We start from the raw sequence: 20,682 nt of genomic DNA on the forward strand, positions 1-20,682 counted from the left end.
TGAATCCACAAAGCCCCAGTCTGAGACGAGAGTTGCTCAATAACCTGCCGGGGAGGGGCGGGGGATGGCACTGTCTGTATTATGCATTTCAGCTGCCTTTACAACATCTCTGTAAGGCAGGTTTTTAAGACCTTCATAATTCAAAGGTTTCTTGACTGCAACGCAAAACTAGCATTAGTTCATTTCTATTAGTGAGGCAGCCAGTTGACTCCATGTTGTTTCTCAGTTTCTTGGGGCAACGTCTCTCTTCCTGCTACCTCAGCTCCATCTGTGCAAGGCCAGACCACATTTACTGCTTTCTGTTGCAATCTACTTGCAAATCCGAAGTCAACCGGAATCATCTGTCAGCGCTTTCCTTATTTCACTCACCAAACCAAATTATCCGTCGACTCTTTCCTAATTTCACTCATCAAACCAAATGATAATGACCATGATAAAAATCAGCCAGTACCTATTGGAAATAGTTTCTAGGATATAATAAGGCTATACTCAGCAATGCAGTGATATTTTCCTGCTCTGTTCTCGGAAAGCCCTTGAGGCAGATGGGAACGAAAGACAACTCTAATGTCTGAAGTATCTGCTAGGGATGAAGAATATGTTGCAACTTTGGTACAAACCCAGGAAGACTATGGGCGTTTTCGCACTTACCTTAAGCCGGAGCAACGTCCCTCTTCACCGCGCAGCGTCTGCACGGTTTTCGCACTAATTGTTGCGGAGCACCTGGAAGAGCCGCAAAGTCCCGCGGCTTTTGCGGCGCAAGTGTAAACCGGTTTTTGGCGGTTTACATTTGCACCGCAAAAGCCGCGGGACTTTGCGGCTCTTCCAGGTGCTCCGCAGCAATTAGTGCGAAAACCGTGCAGACGCTGCGCGGTGAAGAGGGACGTCGCTCCGGCTTAAGGTAAGTGCGAAAATGCCCTATGGAATGCCAAGGTTATTCAGTAACTCCTCACCTCTAATAGTGCCTATCTGTTGCCTTGGGTTTAACATGAAAGGCACTATGTGTTCCACATTCCCTGCATCCTCTCTCCATCCCCCCTTTGATATGCTTCATTTTCTACACTACCCTTTGGGCACCGTGAGAAAATGTTCTCTTCTTCGGCTGTTCTGCCTCCCGTGTCTTTATCAGAGGCTGACTATATTGCTTTACATCTTTTCAATGTCACCCTGTCACTTCTGCCGTGAAAGCTTTATTAGGCAAGAGCCTCTCGCGCCAACCAAAGAACGATCCGGTAACGAACAGCAAGAAATGGAGCTTGCCCAAGCTCAGAGTTGGTATCGTTTGTTTCTGTATACTTTACCCCCGTTGTTACAGACTGTACCTCCAGCATCACCACACAGATCTGTTTGACACACTGGATTATTGCGTCGGGGGTTCCCGAGATGGTCACCGCCCTCTCGGTGGAGTTGGGCAGCATGTCCCCCGCCACTTGAACCTGGGCACCTGTTGACTGGGTGGGGGGGGCAAGAAAGAATAAAGACAAGAACTGAGTGAAAACCTCAAACACTCTAAACCCCCTGCAGGTCATGGGGAAAGGAGGGATAATCAAACCGAGGAGGAGGGGTTAGGATTGTGCTCATAGGAATCTGCCAGTCTTGCCCTCCACACATGGCTCAGCTGTAGGGCTGCAAAATATTACGTGTCACCCCCGTTAGGGATGCTAGCTTCAGATGCAACCTGAGGATCCCAAACCCCAGAATTACAGCTCATTATAGGGTTGCCAGTCCCCAGGTGGGGCAGGCTGAAAGCCATATTTGTATCAGAAACTTACTGCATTCAAAACCGGAACTCTTATGAGGGCTTGCTAAGTGCAACTTTTCAAGGGAACACAGAGCTTGTAGAAGCCCCGTGTGAAACAGGACATTACGCGCATCCCTGTTGCGACCTGTGCCTTGCTGTTTTCGATCTTTACATTGGCTACAAGAAGATTGGAGCATTGGACTCTATTTCCACAGTTCACTTTACCACAACTCGGAGTTCCAGTTTTGAATGTATTAAGTTTCTGATACAAATATGGACTTTGTATTTGGGTGTGGCTATTGTATGCACTTTATATAGGCTCCATCCCCAAATCTCCAGGGGTTTCCCAGCCTGCAGCTGACAACCCTAGCCCTCCATTCCCTTCTGGTGCTCGGGGGAGATCTGGGAACTCTACTAATGCTGAAGATCTTATCATGTATGGTGCACTGCCATGGAGTGCCTGTGGGGGCAATCCTGCTGCTCTCTCCACTCAATGATTATCCCTGCTTTTCAGACACTTGCAGAGGGAAGACAAAAATCGTCAGTCACCTGGTTTCCCCTTGCCAGAAGCTTTAGCAGACTGTTTGACACAGTGTGAAGGCAATGATTAGAACTCATACTGCTGGGTCTCTCTGCTCCTCCACACACACGCAGCCCATTTTTCATCAGATCTTTCAGCCAAAAAGTCAAACACTTCAGTAATGCTGAGAACCCGACTTAGCAGTGTGAGAGCTCTTATTTTATTTCAGATTTTGGTTTATGGCTATGCTGCTCTTTGCCAGCCAAACAGAATCCATTCCTATATAGAGGAATTTGTGTTTTTTGGTGGAAAGCGCTGTCAATTCACAGCTGACTTATGGCAACCCCATAGGGCAGTGTTTCCCATTTGCAGGGTCATGTCCCGGTACTGGGCTACGGAAGCCTCACTACTGGGTCACAAGAAGAGCCAAAGCTAGCCTCACTCCCAGCGAAGCTAGCCTCGCTCCCAGCAAAGCATGACCTCTGCTCTGTTTCCTTCCTTCCCCCGTCTCTCTGTTGTGCAGAGAAAAGCTAGCCTTGAAGACTGACACAGGCTGCAAAGCCTGAGCTCCGTTTGGCTTCCTTCCTTCCCTTGTCTCTCTGTTGTGCAGAGAAAAGCTAGCCTTGAAGACTGATGCACGCTGCAAAGCCTGAGCTCCGTTTGGCTTCCTTCCTTTCCCCGTCTCTCTGTTATGCAGAGAAAAGCTAGCCTTGAAGACTGATGTAGGCTGCAAAGTCTGAGCTCTGTTTGGCTTCCTTCCTTCCCCCGTCTCTGTGTTGTGCAGAGAGGAGCTGGGCTGCCTCTCCTTCCTTCTGGGCTACCTCTCCTTCCTTGCCCAGGGGTGGAAAGTGGGCATTCCAGTAGCTTTTTTTTTTTTTTTACTAAACGACCCCTGGGCAAAATTGTTGCCGGCTGAGGTCATCTGATGGTGAGGAAGGCTTTTTTTTTCTTTGCCCCCCTCTTCCTTCCTTCTTTCTCTTTCTTTCTTTCTTTCTTTCTTTCTTTCTTTCTTTCTTTCTTTCTTTCTTTCTTTCTTTCTTTCTTTCTTTCTTTCTTTCTTTCTTTCTTTCTTTCTTCCTTTCTTTCTTTCTTTCTTTCCCTGCAAGTGATGCTCTGTCTGTATTCTTGATGCTGGGAGGGGGGGAAGCAACAATGGGAGGGCTTCTAGTGCCCTGGCCCCACTGGTGGACATTCTGGAAGTGACATCACAAGAAAAGGTGGAGTTTTGGTTCAGTGTGCCCCAGAAGTGACATCACTTGGCCCTTGACACCACGGGAAATGATATAATTCCTGTCTCCCAGCTCCACCCCAAAATTTTAGTGGGTCACGAAGGAGAAGTGTAAAAATAACCGGGCCATGGGAAAGAAAAGTTTCATAGGGTTTTCAAAGGCAAGAGACATTCAGAGGTGGTTTGCCATTGCCTGCCTCTGCGTATCGACCCTAGACTTCCTTGGTGGACTCTCATCCAAGGACTAACCAGGGGCAGCCTTGCTTAGGTTCCAAGGCTAGCCTGGGCCATCCTGGTCAGGGTTGGTTAAACCAATAGAAGAGCTTTTTTTGTAGCAGGAACTCCTTTGCCTATTAGGCCACACCCCCTGATGTAGCCAATTCTCCTGGAGCTTACAGTAGGATCTGTACTAAGAGCCCCGTAAGCTCTTGGAGGATTGGCTACATCAGGGGTGTGTGGCCTAATATGCAAAGGAGTTCCTGCTACAAAAAAAGCCCTGAATAGAATGATTCACATTTCCCCTCCATTTCGGTTCAAGTCTATTGTGGATTAAAGCCATAGTGTTGCACTCAGACAGCTGCATTTTTTCCCTTCTGAAAGACAGCATCAGGCTCTACCCCAGTTATTACATAAATCTATGTAAGTCTCTACCATATAGCTATATAAGCAGCTATTTAAGTCTCTACCAACAGGATAATCTGCAGAACTAGCCTTTACACCTGGATTTAAATGAAACCTATCCAGAAGAAAGCGGCAGCCATTTTACCTCCCTGATTTCCTTAATCTTGGAGCCTCCTTTGCCAATCAGTGACCCACACTGGCTCGCTGGCACGACCAGCCTCAGCGTTACTGGCGGCTTACTGGTAGCTGTACTGTTGCTCATGGAGTTGATTATATCCTTTGGAAAAAGAGAAAGGAAGACTCCCTTAGTAAAACACAGCATTTTTATGGCATCAGGAGATCACCAGAGTGAACAGAACTGTCTTTCCTCCTGCCTATTTGAAATTAATTAGGCCAAGTAGGCCTAATTAATCCAGCCCTTGTCTGAAGCAGAAGAACAAAGTCTTAAAGGTGCCACTGGACTCAAACTTTGTTCACCAGCTAAGCAGTTAGTGTCCTGTGGAAAGGCAGATTTTCTTACCTCTTCAAATTTGTAAGCAATCATGGCAAAAGCCTTGAAGATGGCATCTGTGGGGCCAGTGATGGTCACGATCCTCTCTGGACAATTCCCCTCTGAGATATTGATTCGTGCACCGCTCTACAATGGAAAAACCACATCTCTTGTCAGATCGATAAAAGCCACATTCATATGGTTCAGGGTTTTTGTACCATATTTTTAATTAATTCTTTTGGAATGTCACAGAACTAATTTTTTTTAATTGTTTTTTTTTAGGTTTAATTATGTCATATCTCAGGCATCTGTCAAACCTTTCCTGGTACCCACCAAGTGCTTTTAGAAAGTGGGTGGTTTTACATAAATGTTTCTGTTCTATTCATGATCAGTATTTTAAACCCTGATATTAGACTAAGGATCATTAGCTTTTCATTAACTCTTCAGGAAACCTATAACGTAAATTTGTTAAATATAGAGTCATCAATATAGTAATGTGCAGTTTCCTTTGTAACTTTGTTTGAATTTTGGTTTATGGTAGCATAAGTTGATCTCACACACTAATTGTTTGCAATGCTTCGAATGAAACCCCCTATGTTTGTTATGTTAGCTATGTTTGTTATGATAGTTAAGTTTAAAAATCCAATAAAATTTAATTTTTTTTAAAAAAAAGTGGGTGGGCCCAGGTGAGGCTTTTGCTCAGCAAGGCTTTTGATTGGCCATTGGAGATTTGATATGCAGATTTAAAAAAAAAATCACAGCACATGAATCTTCACTATGGATCTGAAGGTAAACTGTGGTGGCCATTTTATGTCTGGCTTCATCTCCAGTGACAGCCATTTTTGTGGCAGCCATGCTGTAGCTGCACCCCCCCACCCCATCCCCTGATGGTGGCCAGAGAGGGGGCCTGGCAACCTTAAGCTGCACCTACCACACTGTGTTAGAATTCCAAAGGTGCCCTCAGGCTCAAAAAGGCTGGGGAGCCCTGCCGTATCTATTCAGTTTTTATTAACTCTGCAGAAAGAATGGCCTGGCATAAGAGACCCTTGCATCAGGGAAAGGCACCTTGTGATGTTGGAAGGCGTTGCTGTTAGCAAAATATATCAATAGGATTCAGGCCTAGATAACCTGTTATATATTTGCTGTGTTCATTGTTAGTATGCTTGAGCTTGAAACATGCTTCCATTACTCAGTTTGGTGTAGTGGTTAAACACCTCCACCACAGCATGACTCAGGGATGGACGGTATTTAAGGTCTCTTTAAATACCTCCCCTCCCCTCCTCTGAATTGGGCTGCAGTATGCCTCAGCAAGTGAAGGGAAGGTATTTAAAGAGACTGTGGTCTCCTTAAATGCTTTACTCACTGAGGCATGCTGCCACTGTGGCACAACTCAGGAAGGAAAGGGGTAGTATTTAAACTTTAAATACTTTCCCTTCCCTCCCTGAGTAGTGAAAATTAAATGTCTTCCCTTCTCTTCTCTTTTTTAGGTGTGCTGCCGCTGCAGCACAACTTGGAGAGGGAAGGCATTTCAGGTTCAAATGCTTGACTCAAAGAGTTGCACTGCCATTTAAATGGCTTTTGCAAAGCCTCAAGCAAGGAACTTGGAAGTGACGTGAGTTCACCTGGAAGGTGGGTGAATTCATTCTGCTTTGCCTAGTGGAGCCCAAATAAAAGCTGAATAATATTGGCTTTTATTCAGGCTCAGTGGGATCAGTAGCCAAATCAGACTAGAACAGCTTGTAAGACTACGAAAACCAGCACAATCTCATTACTGTATGTCTTCCTCAGGTCTTACAGGCTCAGGTACTGAAGTTTTCAGTGTGTTTTACATAATTCTGAACAAGATGTAATAAACCTCATATTTCTCATAGATATACAGCACTTAGAATAGATGAGGGAATCACTGATCAAAGTTTCAGCCTTTCAAACAGTATCCCACCTACAAAAATTCACAGTTGGCTTGATTCTCCTGGAGAATATCTATAGCTGGGAAATGATATAGCTAGGGAAAGATTATACCCGTTCTCGTAGTCTTACAAGCGCCTATTTGTTTGAACTTTCAATGTTGCAACTCCTTATAGTGTTTGCATTTTGGATCACATTGTGAATTTTCTGAATTTTTTGAATGTTTGTGTCTTGATAATAATCATTGTAATACAAATATTGTCTTTCAACCTCTATGATTGTTTTTGCTGTGATAGTATTTACAGTGTGATTAGTCTTTCGTTCCACAACAATTGCACCGTGGTCTTTCCGTCTTGTTTAGAAAATCTGATTTGGCTGAATAAATACCTAAAAAATGCCAATAAGGTATTTTTCTAGTATTTATTTGGCTCAATATATGCAGAACGAACACCCTTAGTCCTGGCATGGCCAAGTTCGAATCCCATCTCAAGGCAGTTTACTGGGTGACCCTAGGCACATCAAAAACTCTCAGCCTGGCCAACCTCATAGCATTGTTATGAGAAACTGAAGGGGGAAGAGGATGATACTTGAAGCCAGGGATGGCCAAACTTGCTTAACGTAATAAATGCCAGATGCTTAAGAGCCACCAGACCAATATTCCCTCTAAGCTGCAGAGTCTTGTGAGCAAAAATTCTATTCTGTGAGCTACTGGCATTAAAGTTGTGAGCTGCTGCATAAATTAGTGTGCTCTGGGGTCATCCTTCTTGAGCTAAGACAAAAATGTGTGAGCCGGAGGCTACAAATCTGTGAGCTAGCTTACACTAACTCAGCTTAGAGGAAACACTGCACCAGACATAAATGTCAGATGTTTGAAAGCAGGCAGGCAGGCAGACAGGAAGGACAATAGATGGAGGAGGGAGGGAGAGGTTGAAAGGAAGCAACTTTAACTTTAAATGCATTCTCCAAGCCACTGGCTTGCTTGGCTTGGGAAAGTGATTTAAAGAGAGAAATGGCTTCTTCAAGTCAGCTGATGGGGTGGTAGGGACTTTGAGAGCCACACGCATGTGTGAAAGAGCCACATGTGGCTCCCAAGCCACAGTTTGGCCATCCCTGCTCTAAGCTGCTTTGAGTCCCAGGTGGGGAGAAAAGTGGGATATAAACAAATAAACAAACGCATTGATGCAAAGCGCTGCATGTATGAAGCAAAAATGACACTTTCCCATAATAAAGCAAAACCAGCATCTTGCCAGCAGCAGCATGGATATTCCGTCCGCACCATCTACGGAGGAACAGTTTGTTACACTACGGTGGAACTGCTGGGGTTAGTAATATAAGGAGGGTGCACAGAAGGGAATCCTGCTTTTGAACCCTTTGGAAAGACCGTCTCCATGATGCTCACCTCCTCACGCATCTTTTTCACTGTTTCTCCTTTCTGAAATTAGACAAAACAGCCAACCATCAACAAGTAATACCATCAACATTTCCCAACATAATTGAATAGAACTTCCATCATTCTTTTAGGAAAGATGATATTAAGGATCTTAGCATAAATCTGCCTTGTACAATGTTCAAGTCAAGAAAGAGTTATAACTTGTTAATCATAATCAGGGGTTTTTTTGGTAGCAGGAGGACCAATTCTATGAGCCCCCAAAGCAAGTGCCCTTTTCCTTCATTATTCCAAATGGAGGGTAGGCATTTAAAAGGTGTGCGGTCCCTTTAAATGTGTTGGCCAGAACTCCCTTTGGAGTTCAATCTGCTTGTCACAACTTTGATCCTGGCTCCACCCCCAAAGCCTCCTGGCTCCACCACCAAAGTCCCCAGATATTTCTTGAATTGGACTTGGCAACCCTACCTAATATGCAAAGGAGTTCCTTCTTCAAAAAAAGCCCTGACCATAATAATGGTTTCCAGTGTTAGAATACTTGTGCAACGACACATTAAAATAATTGGTGCAGTTAAAGCAATATTATAGTACATTAGCATATTTTTGAACCTATCAAGTATTATCATAGTTATTTTTGCAATGCTTTTCTTTCCTTTGTTCAATTCTTGGTAATTTTGAGTTAATAGGTTTACCTATAGAATGTGAAATATATGTTTGTTGTATGCTTGCTAAGGTAAAATAAACATTTAAAGTTTTAAAAAGTTATATTTTTTAGACATCTGATTCGCCACAGATATGACTGCCTGTATTATGGAGAAATGTGGGGCTATAACTCCTTTAAAGAAAACGGATTTCAGTTCTTCCCAGTTGAAATTTAGTCCTCATTAGGGTTGCCAATCCCCAGGTGGGGGCAGGGGATCCCCCGGTTTGGAGGCCCTCCCCCCACTTCAGGGTCATCAGAAAGTGGGGGGAGGGGAGGGAAATGTCTGCTGGGAACTCTTATTATTCCCTATGGAGATTTATTCCCATAGAAAATCATGGAGAATTGATCTGAGGGTATCTGGGCCTCGGGGGGGGGGGAGCTGTTGTTTGGGGTAGAGGCACCAAATTTTCAGTATAGCATCTAGTGCCTCTCCCCAAAATACCCCCCAAGTTTCAAAAAGATTGGACCAAGGGGTCCAATTCTATGAGCCCCAAAAGAAGGTGCCCCTATCCTTCATTATTTCCTATGGAAGGAAGGAATTGAAAAGGAGTGCCATCCGTTTAAATGTGATGGCCAGAACTCCCTTTGGAGTTCAGTTATGCTTGTCACAGCCTTGATCTTGGCTCCACCCCTAATGTCTCCTGGCTCCACCCCCAAAGTCACCTTGGCAATGTGCCCAGCATGATAATGTCACTTCCAGGTGATGTCATCACACCAGGAACATTGTGGTGCACAGGTGCTCTTTGGAGGTGGGGTTCCCCTGGCAGCCAGATGAATGACGGTGGGTTGAGGCCCCAAAATCGGGAGAAACCCCACCCCTGGCAGGAAGCTGGGAAGCCTATTCCCCCCGTCCAGGGGTGGAATTCTAGCAGGAGCTCTTTTGCATATTAGGCCACACACCCTGATGTAGCCAATCCTCTTGGAGCTTACAAAAAAGAGCCTCGTAAGCTCTTGGAGGATTGGCTACATCAAGACTGTGTGGCCTAATATGCAAAGGAGCTCCTGCTAGAATTCCACCCCTGCCCCTGCCCAAGTTGCCACCATTTTCCTTCCACATTTCTGTCAGATGCTAGTAGGCAACAACAGAAATTGGCAGCCCTACCTATGAGTGTGCCACATTCGATTTGCTCTGTTGTGTATGCACTGAAGGGCCATGAGAGAGAGAGAGCAACGAGTGGGGATCCCCTCCCAAGTCTGATGCTGTTTCCAGATGATGAGGAAGAGATGATGCCCTTAGTGATCAGAGTACGGACATATTCAAAAGCATAATTTAAGAAATTACCTTGCCAATGATGCTTCCAACTTCCTGTTTTAAAAAAAATGGATATGAAATAAGCAAAGTTAAGAACATTCCTTAGCAAAAGATATTAATCACATGGCTCAAGACATGCCTGTTTTAACAAGCGAACCGTTTCAGTCAGTCATGAGGGAAAATACAATGTCTTTATTAAACCAGATGATACACTAAAGAGAAGGGCTCCAGCACACTACTCCAGATATTCCCCAGAGGCTAGGACAACCAGAGGGATGTCTGAGCTGAGAACTTCTCATGAATACTGAGGGTGCTTTCACAAGGCAACTGGATGCAAGTGGATTTTGCTATTCTTGCACTGTAAAATCCAGTTGAAAAAGGGAGATATTTAGTGTGTGTGTATGCACCCTGAGTTCTTGCTCACCATAGATGCTAGCATTGCCAGCTTTGGGTTGGAAAATCCCTGGAGATTTGGGGGTAGAGCCTGGAGAGAGAAGAGCCTAAGGAGAGACCTCAGTGGAGTCCAATCTCCAAAGCAGCCATTTTCTCCAGGGGTAACTGTAGTCAGTTCAGGGTTGCCAGTTCCCCTTGCCCATCCAGTGGGGGGGGGGTCTTAGGAGGCATTCTGGGGGTGAGTGGGGATGCTCTGATACTTGGGTGAAACTCTATTGCAGTGCTCTAAGAATTGCGATAAACTCTATGGTACCACAGAGTTTTATCGTGATTCCTAGAGCATCCCCCGTGTGACGTGCCCAGCATGATGGCATCACTTCTGGGTGACGTCATCATGCCATGCAACCCTACTTACCATGACAGCCCTACTTACCATGGTCCCAATCTAATTTGGGCGCACACATGATAACTGAATTTTAAAAAACAAACAACTGCTGGGGTCACTAAAAGCAGCAATGTCTCATCTGATTTTGCCCCAAGTCTCTGTACATTGCTTGCCTTAATGTCACCATCAAAGCAGGTCTGGGTCACAAATTTCTTCCCCTCAGCAAGCATCTGTCTCCCAAAGATGCTTGTAGAAATGGCTTTGAATCAAGGCATATAATTTCCTTCCTGATGAAGTGGAAATCCAAGTTTGAAAGTGTTTGTGGGTCACGCACTTCTCCAGGGCTTTTTTTGTAGCAGGAACTTCTTTGCAAATTAGGCCCCATACCCAGATGTAGCCAATCCTCCTGGAGCTTACAGTAGACCCTGTAAGAAGAGCCCTGTAAGCTATTGGAGGATTGGCTACATCAGGAGGTATGGCCTAATATGCAAAGAAGTCCCTGCTACAAAAAAAGCCCATGCACTTCTCAGAGAACAGAACGTAATGGGTGTAGTATGCACACACCACCTTTTTTTTTGCACCAACACCAATCTGAATGAGAGCATCGTTGCTGGGAAATGTCAGTTCCTGCACTCACCTTGCCATGCATCAGCAGTCGGATTGTGAGGGTCACATTCAGACCACCCTCAGAAACTTTAGATTCCATCTTTTACTGAGGTACAGTGAATATTCAGTGTGTTGAGAGACCCAAAGGAAGACAGAAGTTTCTCTCACCTAGAGAGAGAGAGAGAGGGAGCAGTGCTTTTGTTTACTTGCTGTACAAAGCCAAAAATAGTTTCAGTTTGACACTTTACACATTAATTGAACACCAATTTTTAAAATGATGTATGAGAAGCCCTTCTTGCACATACTTTACTTCTGGGGTACTGAAACCATGAGAGACTGGAGGGAAACAAATTTTCTTTGTTGCCCTGGGTTTTTGTTGAGCAAGAATGCACAAGAACGCAATTCCTGCTGGCTTGGCGTTAGGTGGTGAGGCCTAATAGGTGAATGAGTTTCTGCTGGGCTTTTCCTACCAAAAAAGCCCTGTTGTTGCCTATTCCTTTTATTAAAATAGTGTATCACTTGGGATTTGTTTGTCGCCAGTGGGAAAATGTTTGTTTCCATCCTTGAGCATTACCTTTAAAGCACAGCAACAAACAAACAAACAAATAATCCTTGAGAGTTTTCAGTCAGTAAATCAATATTCACAGAACTAGTCAAGGCTCTGTGATAATTCAGAGCTCTTATGATAACTTTCCTCATGTTTTTACTTCTTGTTTTTCCTGGTATTTCAACGATAACCCTCTACACTTCCAATTCAAAACCAGGCATCATGCAGAGTTCCTTTTCTAGCTTTGTCTCTTCCCTTACTTATCACCTGCATGCTATTAAAAAGTTTTTTTTTTAAAAAAAAAAAGGTGTGTTCATTGTACTAAAGGTTGGCTAAGTTGTACATTTTAAAGGAGTGATCCCAAGAGGGCAAGATTTCTGATGGCGTAATGTGTTTTCTGGCTTGTGTGATATGAGTTATAGCCCCCCTTGAATAATTTTTTAAATGATTTTGTGTGCAAAGTTTTCACCTTATGGTATTTTAACGGATTCTGTTTTCATTTATGTCTGAATGTATTTTGAAAGCTTTATGTGCTGCGTACAAAGGTGGTCGCAAAGGAATGCTGAGGTGGAATTTTATTAAGGGAAGGGTGAAATGGCAGCAGGGTCATTGCCTGTGTATGTGATACAGGCAAGGTCACCTACTATGAAATGTTGATTCTCCTATTACGTTATCATTCATACCTTTGTTTTAATGTAGCAGAACTTTGTGTGGTACTACAAGCAGAGCTTTTTTTTGAGCCAGAACGCACAGGAACGCAGTTCCATCTGGCTTGGTGTCAGGGGGTGTGGCCTAATACACAAATTAGTTCCTGCTGGGCTTTTCCCACAAAAAAGCCCTGTGTGAAACAATGGTGATGGCAGGGGGTGTCGCCTAATATGCAAATGAGATCCTGCAGGGCTTTTTCTATAAAGAAAGCTCTGACTACAAGTATAGGACACTCATTCCTTGCTAAGACTGAAAAAATTGCTGCATGGGAAATGATGGTCTGGCTGCTGTCTTGTAGATTTAGGGCACAAATTGATGGGATGGAGACCATGGGTATGTCTATATGGTGTGTCCATGAAGCCCTGAATTGGATTGTGGCCCCCTGGGGAGCAGCAGAAAAGATATCACCCTTTAGTAATCGAAACCATACTCCCGGTGTTGTTATCATAGCAAAGAAAGGCACATTTTTAACGTCTTTTTTCACACCAGTTGCAAATGGAGGAGTGAGGAATCAAACCCGGTTCTGCACACTTAACCACTACACCAAACTGGCTCTCATTTGCAATGCCAGGATCCCAGTTTCAATGCACAAAATTGAGCCAGGATTTAAAGGTGGTCCATGAGAGGAAATTCCCTTCCCAACAGAAACATCATACAACGTGCCTACATCACCTGGAAGTGACATGGGCACATGCAGGGGTGGAATTCTAGCAGGAGCGCCTTTGCATATTAGGTCACACACACCTGATGTAGCCAATCCTCCAAGAGCTTACAAAAAAGAGCCTTGTAAGCTCTTGGATGATTGGCTACATCAGGGGTGTGTGACCTAATATGCAAAGGAGCTCCAGCTAGTATTCCACCCCTGGGCACATGGGAGGCGATGCTCTGCTTTTTGGGCAAGAATCTATCGTTTGAGGGCAATTTTACCAAACAGTTTCCCCCCAAAAAACAGAGTGTCACCCTGACATGCCCGGAACGTTCCTCCCATCCCCCCATCAGCATCTCCAATGGTCCTGGCAACCTTAAAGTAACTGCTACTCATGGATCCATGCAGCAAACAAGGAGACAGCAACCGGGCAACCAGACCTCAGTGGTCTTTCATTCCATAATTGGTTAGAATCATAAGAGTTGGAAGGGACCTCCAAGGTCATCTAGTCCAATCCCTTGTACAATGCAAGAAATTCACAACTACCTCCTGCTAAGTTCACAGGATCAGCATTGCTATCAGATGGCCATCAAGTCTCTGCTTAAAAACCTCCAAAGGAGGAGAGCCCACTACCTCAGCCTATTCCACTGAGGAACCACTCTAATTGTCAGAAAGTTCTTCCTAATGTTGATTTGGAAACTCTTCTGATTTAATTTCAACCCACTGGTTCTGCTCCTGCCTTTTGGGGCAACACAATTCTGCACCATCCTCTATATGACAGCCCTTCAAGTACTTGAAGATAATCGTATCACCTCTCAGCCACCTCCTCTCCAGGTTAAACACCCCCAGCTCCTTCAGCCTTTCTTCATAGGACTTGGTCTCCAGACCCCTCACCATCTTTGTCGCCCTCCTCTGAACTCGTTCCGGCTTGTCTATATCCTTTTTAACATGTGGTGCCCCAAACTGAACAGAATACTCCAGGTGAGGTCTTACCAGAGGCAGAGTAAAGCGATACCATCACTTCATGTGACCTGGACACTATACTTGTTGATGCAGCCCAAAATTGCATTTGCCTTTTTAGCCACCACATCACACTGTTCAGTGCATGGTCCACTAAAATGCCTAGATCCTTTTCACACATACTACTGCCAAGACAAGTCTGCCCCATCCTATAACTATGCATTGGATTTTTTCTACCCAAATGCAGAACTTTACATTTATCTCTGTTAAAATTCATTTTATTGGTTTCTGCCCAGTTTTCCACCCTGCCAAGATCATCCTGTATCCTCTTTCTGTCGTCTATTGTATTTGCAACCCCTCCCAATTTAGTATCACCTGCAAATTTAATAAGCATTCCCTCAGTTCCTTCACCCAAATCATTGATAAAGATGTTGAACAAAACAGGCCCCAGGACAGAGATCCTCGAGGCACTCCACTTGTCACTGCTCTCCAAGAGGATGGGGAACCATTCCCAAGCACTCTTTTGGTTCAGAGTAGGTGTGGAGCCTGGAGTTTTCCTGGAATTACAACTGATCTCCAGAGCACAGAGGCCAGTTCAGCTGGAGGGAATGGTTACAATCAATAAAACTCATGACCAGGTGGTATCTGTCTCCTAAGATTGATAAATAATTTCCCTCAAGCTGTAAAAACAATGTGGGTCGGAAGCAAATTTTATTCACTGCTGGTGGCAGTGTCCGTTAATTTAGAATTATTGGACTCAAATCATAAGAAAAACAAAAGCGATAACAAATGTAGACCTACCTAACACATAGGGCTGCCAAGCCCCCAGTCTGGGCGAGGGTTCTTCTACCTGGGAGGTTCCCAACCCACCAGCCCACACTGGGCCGACGGGCGGAACCTCCCTCAATGTCACCAGCACGATGATGTCACCTGCGAGTGATGTCATTACACCGGTGATGTCAAGCGCCGGCCGCTCTAGGCATTTCCGGGAAAACTATGGTTTTCCTGGACGCTTTGGCAATCTGGTATGGAAAACTCTATGGTACAATAGGTACTATAGAGTTTTTTCTGCCCAAAATGCTAGAGCGTTCGGGAAAACCATAGAGTTTTCCCAGGAACGCCTAGAGTGGCCAGCGCACGATGTTGCCGGTGCATGACATCACTTATGGGTTACATCATCATGCCCCACATGCTTCGTGCATGTGAAGAAGTCTCCCGCTGGAGGCTGAGGAGGGCTTGGCAACCCTACTAACACACCTGCAGTAATTTTATTAGAAAACTGGACACAATTGAAGAGAACTGATATCAATGCTATTGTTGATTGCTAAAAATATCACTGCCACAAACTGGTTAGACAAAAAGTCTCCCACGATGCAGCAATGTCTGCTAAAATTATAGGACTATTTTATTTACTACAGACTGGCTTACTCTAATGTAAATCTATCCCCTAGAAGTTATGAATCGAGTGGTAGTAGTATGGTTTCTGGTGTCAGAATACTTAATGCAAAAGGAAATCATTACAAAAAAATACTTTGTATTTATCCATGATTTATTTTTAAAATACCTTACTTTTACTTTGAAACATTGTATAAGAAACAGAGATACAGACTTATAAGTTCTAATTCATTTTGAATATTTCATTTTGGAAACTGTAGTTAAAAATATGAAAAATGTAATTTAAAAAAAAAGCTGGAGGAAAGGGCAGCTTCAGAGGCAGTCCCTATGGCACTGCAACCCCACTGAATCCCTCCCCTTCCCCAAACGCTCTTTCCCCAATCACCTACCCCAGATCTCCAGGAACTTCCCAAGTCCAGAACCAGGGCTTTTTTTTTGTAGCAGGAACTCCTTTGCATATTAGGCCACACACCCCTGATGTAGCCAATCCTCCAAGAGCTTACAGGGCTCTTTTTTGTAAGCTCTTAGAGGATTGGCTACATCAGGGGTGCGTGGCCTAATATGCAAAGGAGCTCCTGTGACAAACAAAAGCCCTGTCCAGGACTGCCTCCCCATTCATGCTTCTGCCTTCAGATGCCAACATGTTCCCAATGCACACGCTGAGTGAGTGTGCAGAAGGATTCTAGTGGGACTGCTTGTGGGTCTCATGGGCAATATCTCCACATCAGGGCGTTGTCCAAATGGGCTTCATTCCTTTCTTTCTATCTATCCAGGAAACGGAAAGCCTACAGCAGACAGTTATGTAAATGTTTCCAATTGATTGAAAAAGTGGGTCATGTGTTCACCAAATGCTCCTGGCTTTAAGATTTATTAGCGTTATTAAATTATACATGCTTCATGCTTCAGCGTGCAGGAAAGCTTACATTAATCTTTTCTTAATCATGCTGGTGAAAGGTAAACATTTTTGTTTTTTGAATACAGCAGCTGAAGCTTTTTACCTTTTCCCTTGATGTATCCTCCCATATATTGGTTATTATGGCAGTGTTTTTCTTTGTGTACCCTTCGACAGATTGGCAGTGCCCTTCAGACATAGATGTAGAGCCCAACGCAGATTACACAAACATGCTATTTGGGACACATCACAACAAAAGCTGGGCTGTTTTTTTTTTTGTTTTTTTGCCCAAAGTCAGACATCTAAAGCATTTCTTCGTGGCTTCCTTTGTCTTCAGCTTATGTTAAAACAAGTTTTGATGTTTCAAAAATATTTCTCCTAGAGACCCTGGAGGTTCCATTATATGCAAGCCGGTAAATACGTTAGAGACAAGATGAGTGATAATACAATCAAATGCAGCTCTACATTGTTCAAATGTGTTCTATTTATATATTCTGGACTTTTTTTGTAGAAAAAGCCCAGCAGGAACTCATTTGCATATTAGGTCACACCCCTGATGCCATGCCAGCCGGAACTGCGTTTCTGTGCATTCCTGCTAAAAAAAAGCCCTGTGTGTATTTTAGGGATGCAAAGTTCCCGTCAGGGGTGGGGGATCTCCCGCCTAGGAGGGCCCCAATCAACCAGCAGGGAGCAGGCACCAGGGGGATCCCTGTCCCTGAACAGCCCTGTTAGTGAATGCTATCCTGGGGTGATGACATCATCTAGAAGTGACATCATTGTGCTGGGGACACTCTAGGACTCACACTAAAAACTATGGTACCATAGAGTTTTACTGCAAATCCTACAGCATTTCAAGCGTGACACTCTAGAAATCACAATAAAACACTATGGTACCATAGAGTTTTATCACAAGTCCTAGAGCATCCCTAGAGCGACGTCCCCTTCAGCAGCAGAGGGACTTGGCAACCCTAATGTATTTATTTGAATAGTTTATATCCCACCAGTGTAAGAAATGCCCTGACTTGGATAGCCCAGGCTAGGCCTGATATTGTCAAATCTCAGAAGCTAAGTAGGGTTGACTCTGGTTAGTACTTGGATAGGAGACCTCCAAGGAATACCAGGGCCATGACACAGAGACAGGCAATGACAAACCACCTCTGAACAGCTCTTGCATTGAAAACTCTGTGGGGTCACCATAAATCAGCTGAGACTTTTTGATAAAAAGTACAAAATTATAAATAATAAACTAGCCTTGGTGGACTTTGGTGTCTTCAAAACTGCATAAAACATTAAGGCCTAACATATATGTCACGGGGAGTCAAACTTGCTTAGCATAAGAGCCACATAGAATAAATGTCAGATATTTGAGAGCTTCAAGATATGAGTCTCAAATGTTTAAGAGTCGGAAGGAAGGCAGGCAGGAAGGAAAATAGATGGGGAGAGAAGTGGAGGTGGAAAGAAAGCAACTTTAATTTTAAATGCATTCTTTGGCTGGCTTGGCTTGGAGAAGTGATTTAAAGTGAGAAATGCTTTCTGCAAGCTGGGTGATGGGGTGGTGGGCGCTTCAAGATCCACACAGTAAGTGTGAAAGAGCCACATGTGGCTCCCGAGCCACAGACTGGCCACCTGTGATATATATATAATAATTTATATATATAAATAGCTTCCGCTCCATCATGGCTGCCATTTCTTGAGTGATATGTGCATAACCACATATTCGCTCCTGGTGATTAAGCAGTTCTGAGCATGCACAAATTAGAGGGGGGGTTTGGTTTTGTTTATAAAAAAGAAGAGTGGTATGTCTGGTCACTCCCTCTCCAGAACTTCTGGAGAGTTTAGAGGTGCAGCCAGACTGCACCAACCCTGCTGACTCATTGCAGTCGTCGTAACACTATTTCCACCTATCTCAGCACTCCAAGCCTATTGGCAGTTGCCAACCAAAGTAGATGGAGAGAGAAGTGGAGGTGGAAAGAAAGCAACTTTAATTTTAAATGCATTCTCTGACTGGCTTGGCTTGGAGAAGTGATTTAAAGTGAGAAATGCTTTCTCCAAGCTGGCTGATGGGGTGGTGGGGGCTTCAAGATCCACACAGTAAGTGTGAAAGAGACACATGTGGCTCCGCTTCTCTCCCCACAGCCCTATTGGTAGGAGACATAGTCCTCTCCCCACATCATTTAATTATCTGACCTAACCATCTATGACTCTGGTTAAATTATCACACCTACTGCACAGATGCCAAAGCCAGGCCCAGTGCATGAGGTTCTGCCACCCAAGGCAGAACCCCGACACGCGCCGCCCCCCTCCCATGGGGGGAAATTTTCACCCAGAGGTGACGTCATCACATCGGTCACTGAAGCGCCATTGTTTCTGGGCGCTATGGGGGGGGAGTTCCTCTAACCCTGCAGCACCCAGAAACAATGTGCGGCGCTTTCAGGCCTCAGTGTTCTCTGAGTTCGGAGACCGCCAAAGCCTGAAAGCACTGTTGTTTCTGGGCACTATGAGGGAGGAGTTCCTCCGACCCTTCCGCACCCAGAAACAACAAGCGGCACTTTCAGGCCTCAGCGTTCTCTGAGTTCAGAGAGTGACGAGGCCTGAAAGCGCCATTGTTTCTGGACACCATTGTTTCTGGGGGGAGCTCCTCCGACCCCTCAGCATCCAGTTCGAGGCTCAGGGACAGCACGAGCAGGGAGGGGGTGCCCACCCTCCGCTGCTGTTGGGAGCAATTGCCTAGGTCACCTACTCCCACGTGCTGGCCCTGGCCAAAGCCCACCAAGACAACAATGTAAAACTCCAGTACCACGGTTAATTTGAGGCAGATGGCAGAGGGTGAACAGATCAGAGCGATTGACCAACGCATGCGCACCTACTGAGCATGTTAATCGTGAAATGCTCAGCGTCCCTGATTCTGGGAGAAGTCCCACTCATTTTGGTAGGCATTCATTCCCTGGCTGGAGTTGAGTTTCAGGCTATTTCCACAGTAGTGAAATTCCCCACGGCGATGTTTTTAAATCTGCACATTATGTGAAATTTTCCACAGTAGATTTTTGCTCACCAGGTGCAAAACTGAAGTTTTCTCCTTCTTTCCCTGCGTTTTCAGAATTTACTAAAACTAGGGATTCCAAAAATGGGGAGGGTGGGGTTTAGAAAGGAGAAAAGTTTGGGTTTGTGCCTGGTGAGCAAAAATCTACTGTGGAAAATTTCACATAATGCCGTTTTAAAAACATCAATGCAGGAAATTTCAATACTGCAGAAATGGTCATTAGTTTGGCAAGTGAATTCAATTGAATTGCTGTATAGGTATGGATGAAATTCTTAGGCATGCCACCCTCCAAATAGGGCCCAGAGATCTCCTGAAATTACAACCAGGGCTTTTTGTAGAAAAAGCCGAGCAGGAACTCCTTTGCATATTAGGCCACACGTCCTGACGCCAAGCCAGACTGAACTGCGTCCCTGTGTGTTCCTGATTACAACTTGACCGATTTCACACTATGCTTGTTCTGGGGTGGAGAGCCCTTTTGCTACCAGGGCTTTGCTCCATTTTCGCACAACTTGCCCTGGAATTGCAAGTTGGTGTGCCGCTATTCCGCAGCAAGCAGGATATGCTGACAAGTGGTTTCCGCTTGCTGCAGAATAGCGGCGTGCCAAATCACAGCTCCGGGGCAACTTGTACAAAAACGGAGCGAAGCCCCGGTAGCAAAAGGGCTCCCCACCCCAGAACAAGCATAGTGCAAAATCGATGCTTATTTCCAGACTAAAGATATCAGCTCCCTGAAGAAAATGGTTGCTTTGGAGGGTGGACTCCATGCAGCTGAGGCGTAATCATTCTTCGTTTTGTTTGTTTTTTGAATTAGGATTGAGTCCAGGAACCTGAATCAGAAAGGGATGTAAGTAAGAACAAAAGTCAAAGACAGCAGATGAAATAATTGCTCTGTTAATAGTTCTTCATTAGGCATCCGTTAGATTAATTTTTGTGTGTGGTCAAGTGCAGTCCACTAGTAGAAGATATTACTTGAAATGAAGAACAAATTTCTGGGGTCTTCGTCTGGACTTTGTGGACATTCTGGACATCATTTACATGTACATGAACTTTTCTTTGGCTTGTGTATTTAATTGTATCACTTTTCTATTCTTTGGTGACTAAAAACATTGTGAAAATCATTATGTGTTGTTGAGATCTGATGTATGAATTATGGTATGTGGATCCAGGAGCAAGGTTGCGACAAGCATTATTGAACTCCAAAGGGAGTTCTGGCCATCACATTTAAAGGGACCGCACACCTTTTAAATGCCTTCCCTCCATTGGAAACAA

General features: G+C 44.5%; 1 protein-coding gene across 22 annotated transcripts in view; it reads right to left on the bottom strand.

The window, feature by feature from the left end:
- PCBP3 (poly(rC) binding protein 3) overlaps positions 1-20,682 on the bottom strand; it is a 116,668-nt gene that overhangs the window by 54,368 nt on the left and 41,618 nt on the right. For 12 of the 22 annotated variants that reach the window (XM_060232187.1, XM_060232249.1, XM_060232240.1 and 9 more), the window contains exons 2-7: positions 11,257-11,393; positions 9,872-9,895; positions 7,902-7,934; positions 4,628-4,744; positions 4,253-4,384; positions 1,299-1,448 (exon numbers count right to left, since the gene is read on the bottom strand). In XM_060232187.1, coding sequence (XP_060088170.1) covers positions 1,299-1,448; positions 4,253-4,384; positions 4,628-4,744; positions 7,902-7,934; positions 9,872-9,895; positions 11,257-11,325 — 525 coding nt within the window. In that variant the 5' untranslated portion in view covers positions 11,326-11,393. The remainder of the gene's footprint in view (positions 1-1,298; positions 1,449-4,252; positions 4,385-4,627; positions 4,745-7,901; positions 7,935-9,871; positions 9,896-11,256; positions 11,394-20,682) is intronic. The other 10 variants (XM_060232303.1, XM_060232284.1, XM_060232293.1 and 7 more) reach the window with 1 other exon arrangement.

Source organism: Heteronotia binoei, chromosome 1 (genome assembly GCF_032191835.1).
Source record: "Heteronotia binoei isolate CCM8104 ecotype False Entrance Well chromosome 1, APGP_CSIRO_Hbin_v1, whole genome shotgun sequence".
In the NCBI taxonomy this organism is placed as follows: domain Eukaryota; kingdom Metazoa; phylum Chordata; class Lepidosauria; order Squamata; family Gekkonidae; genus Heteronotia; species Heteronotia binoei.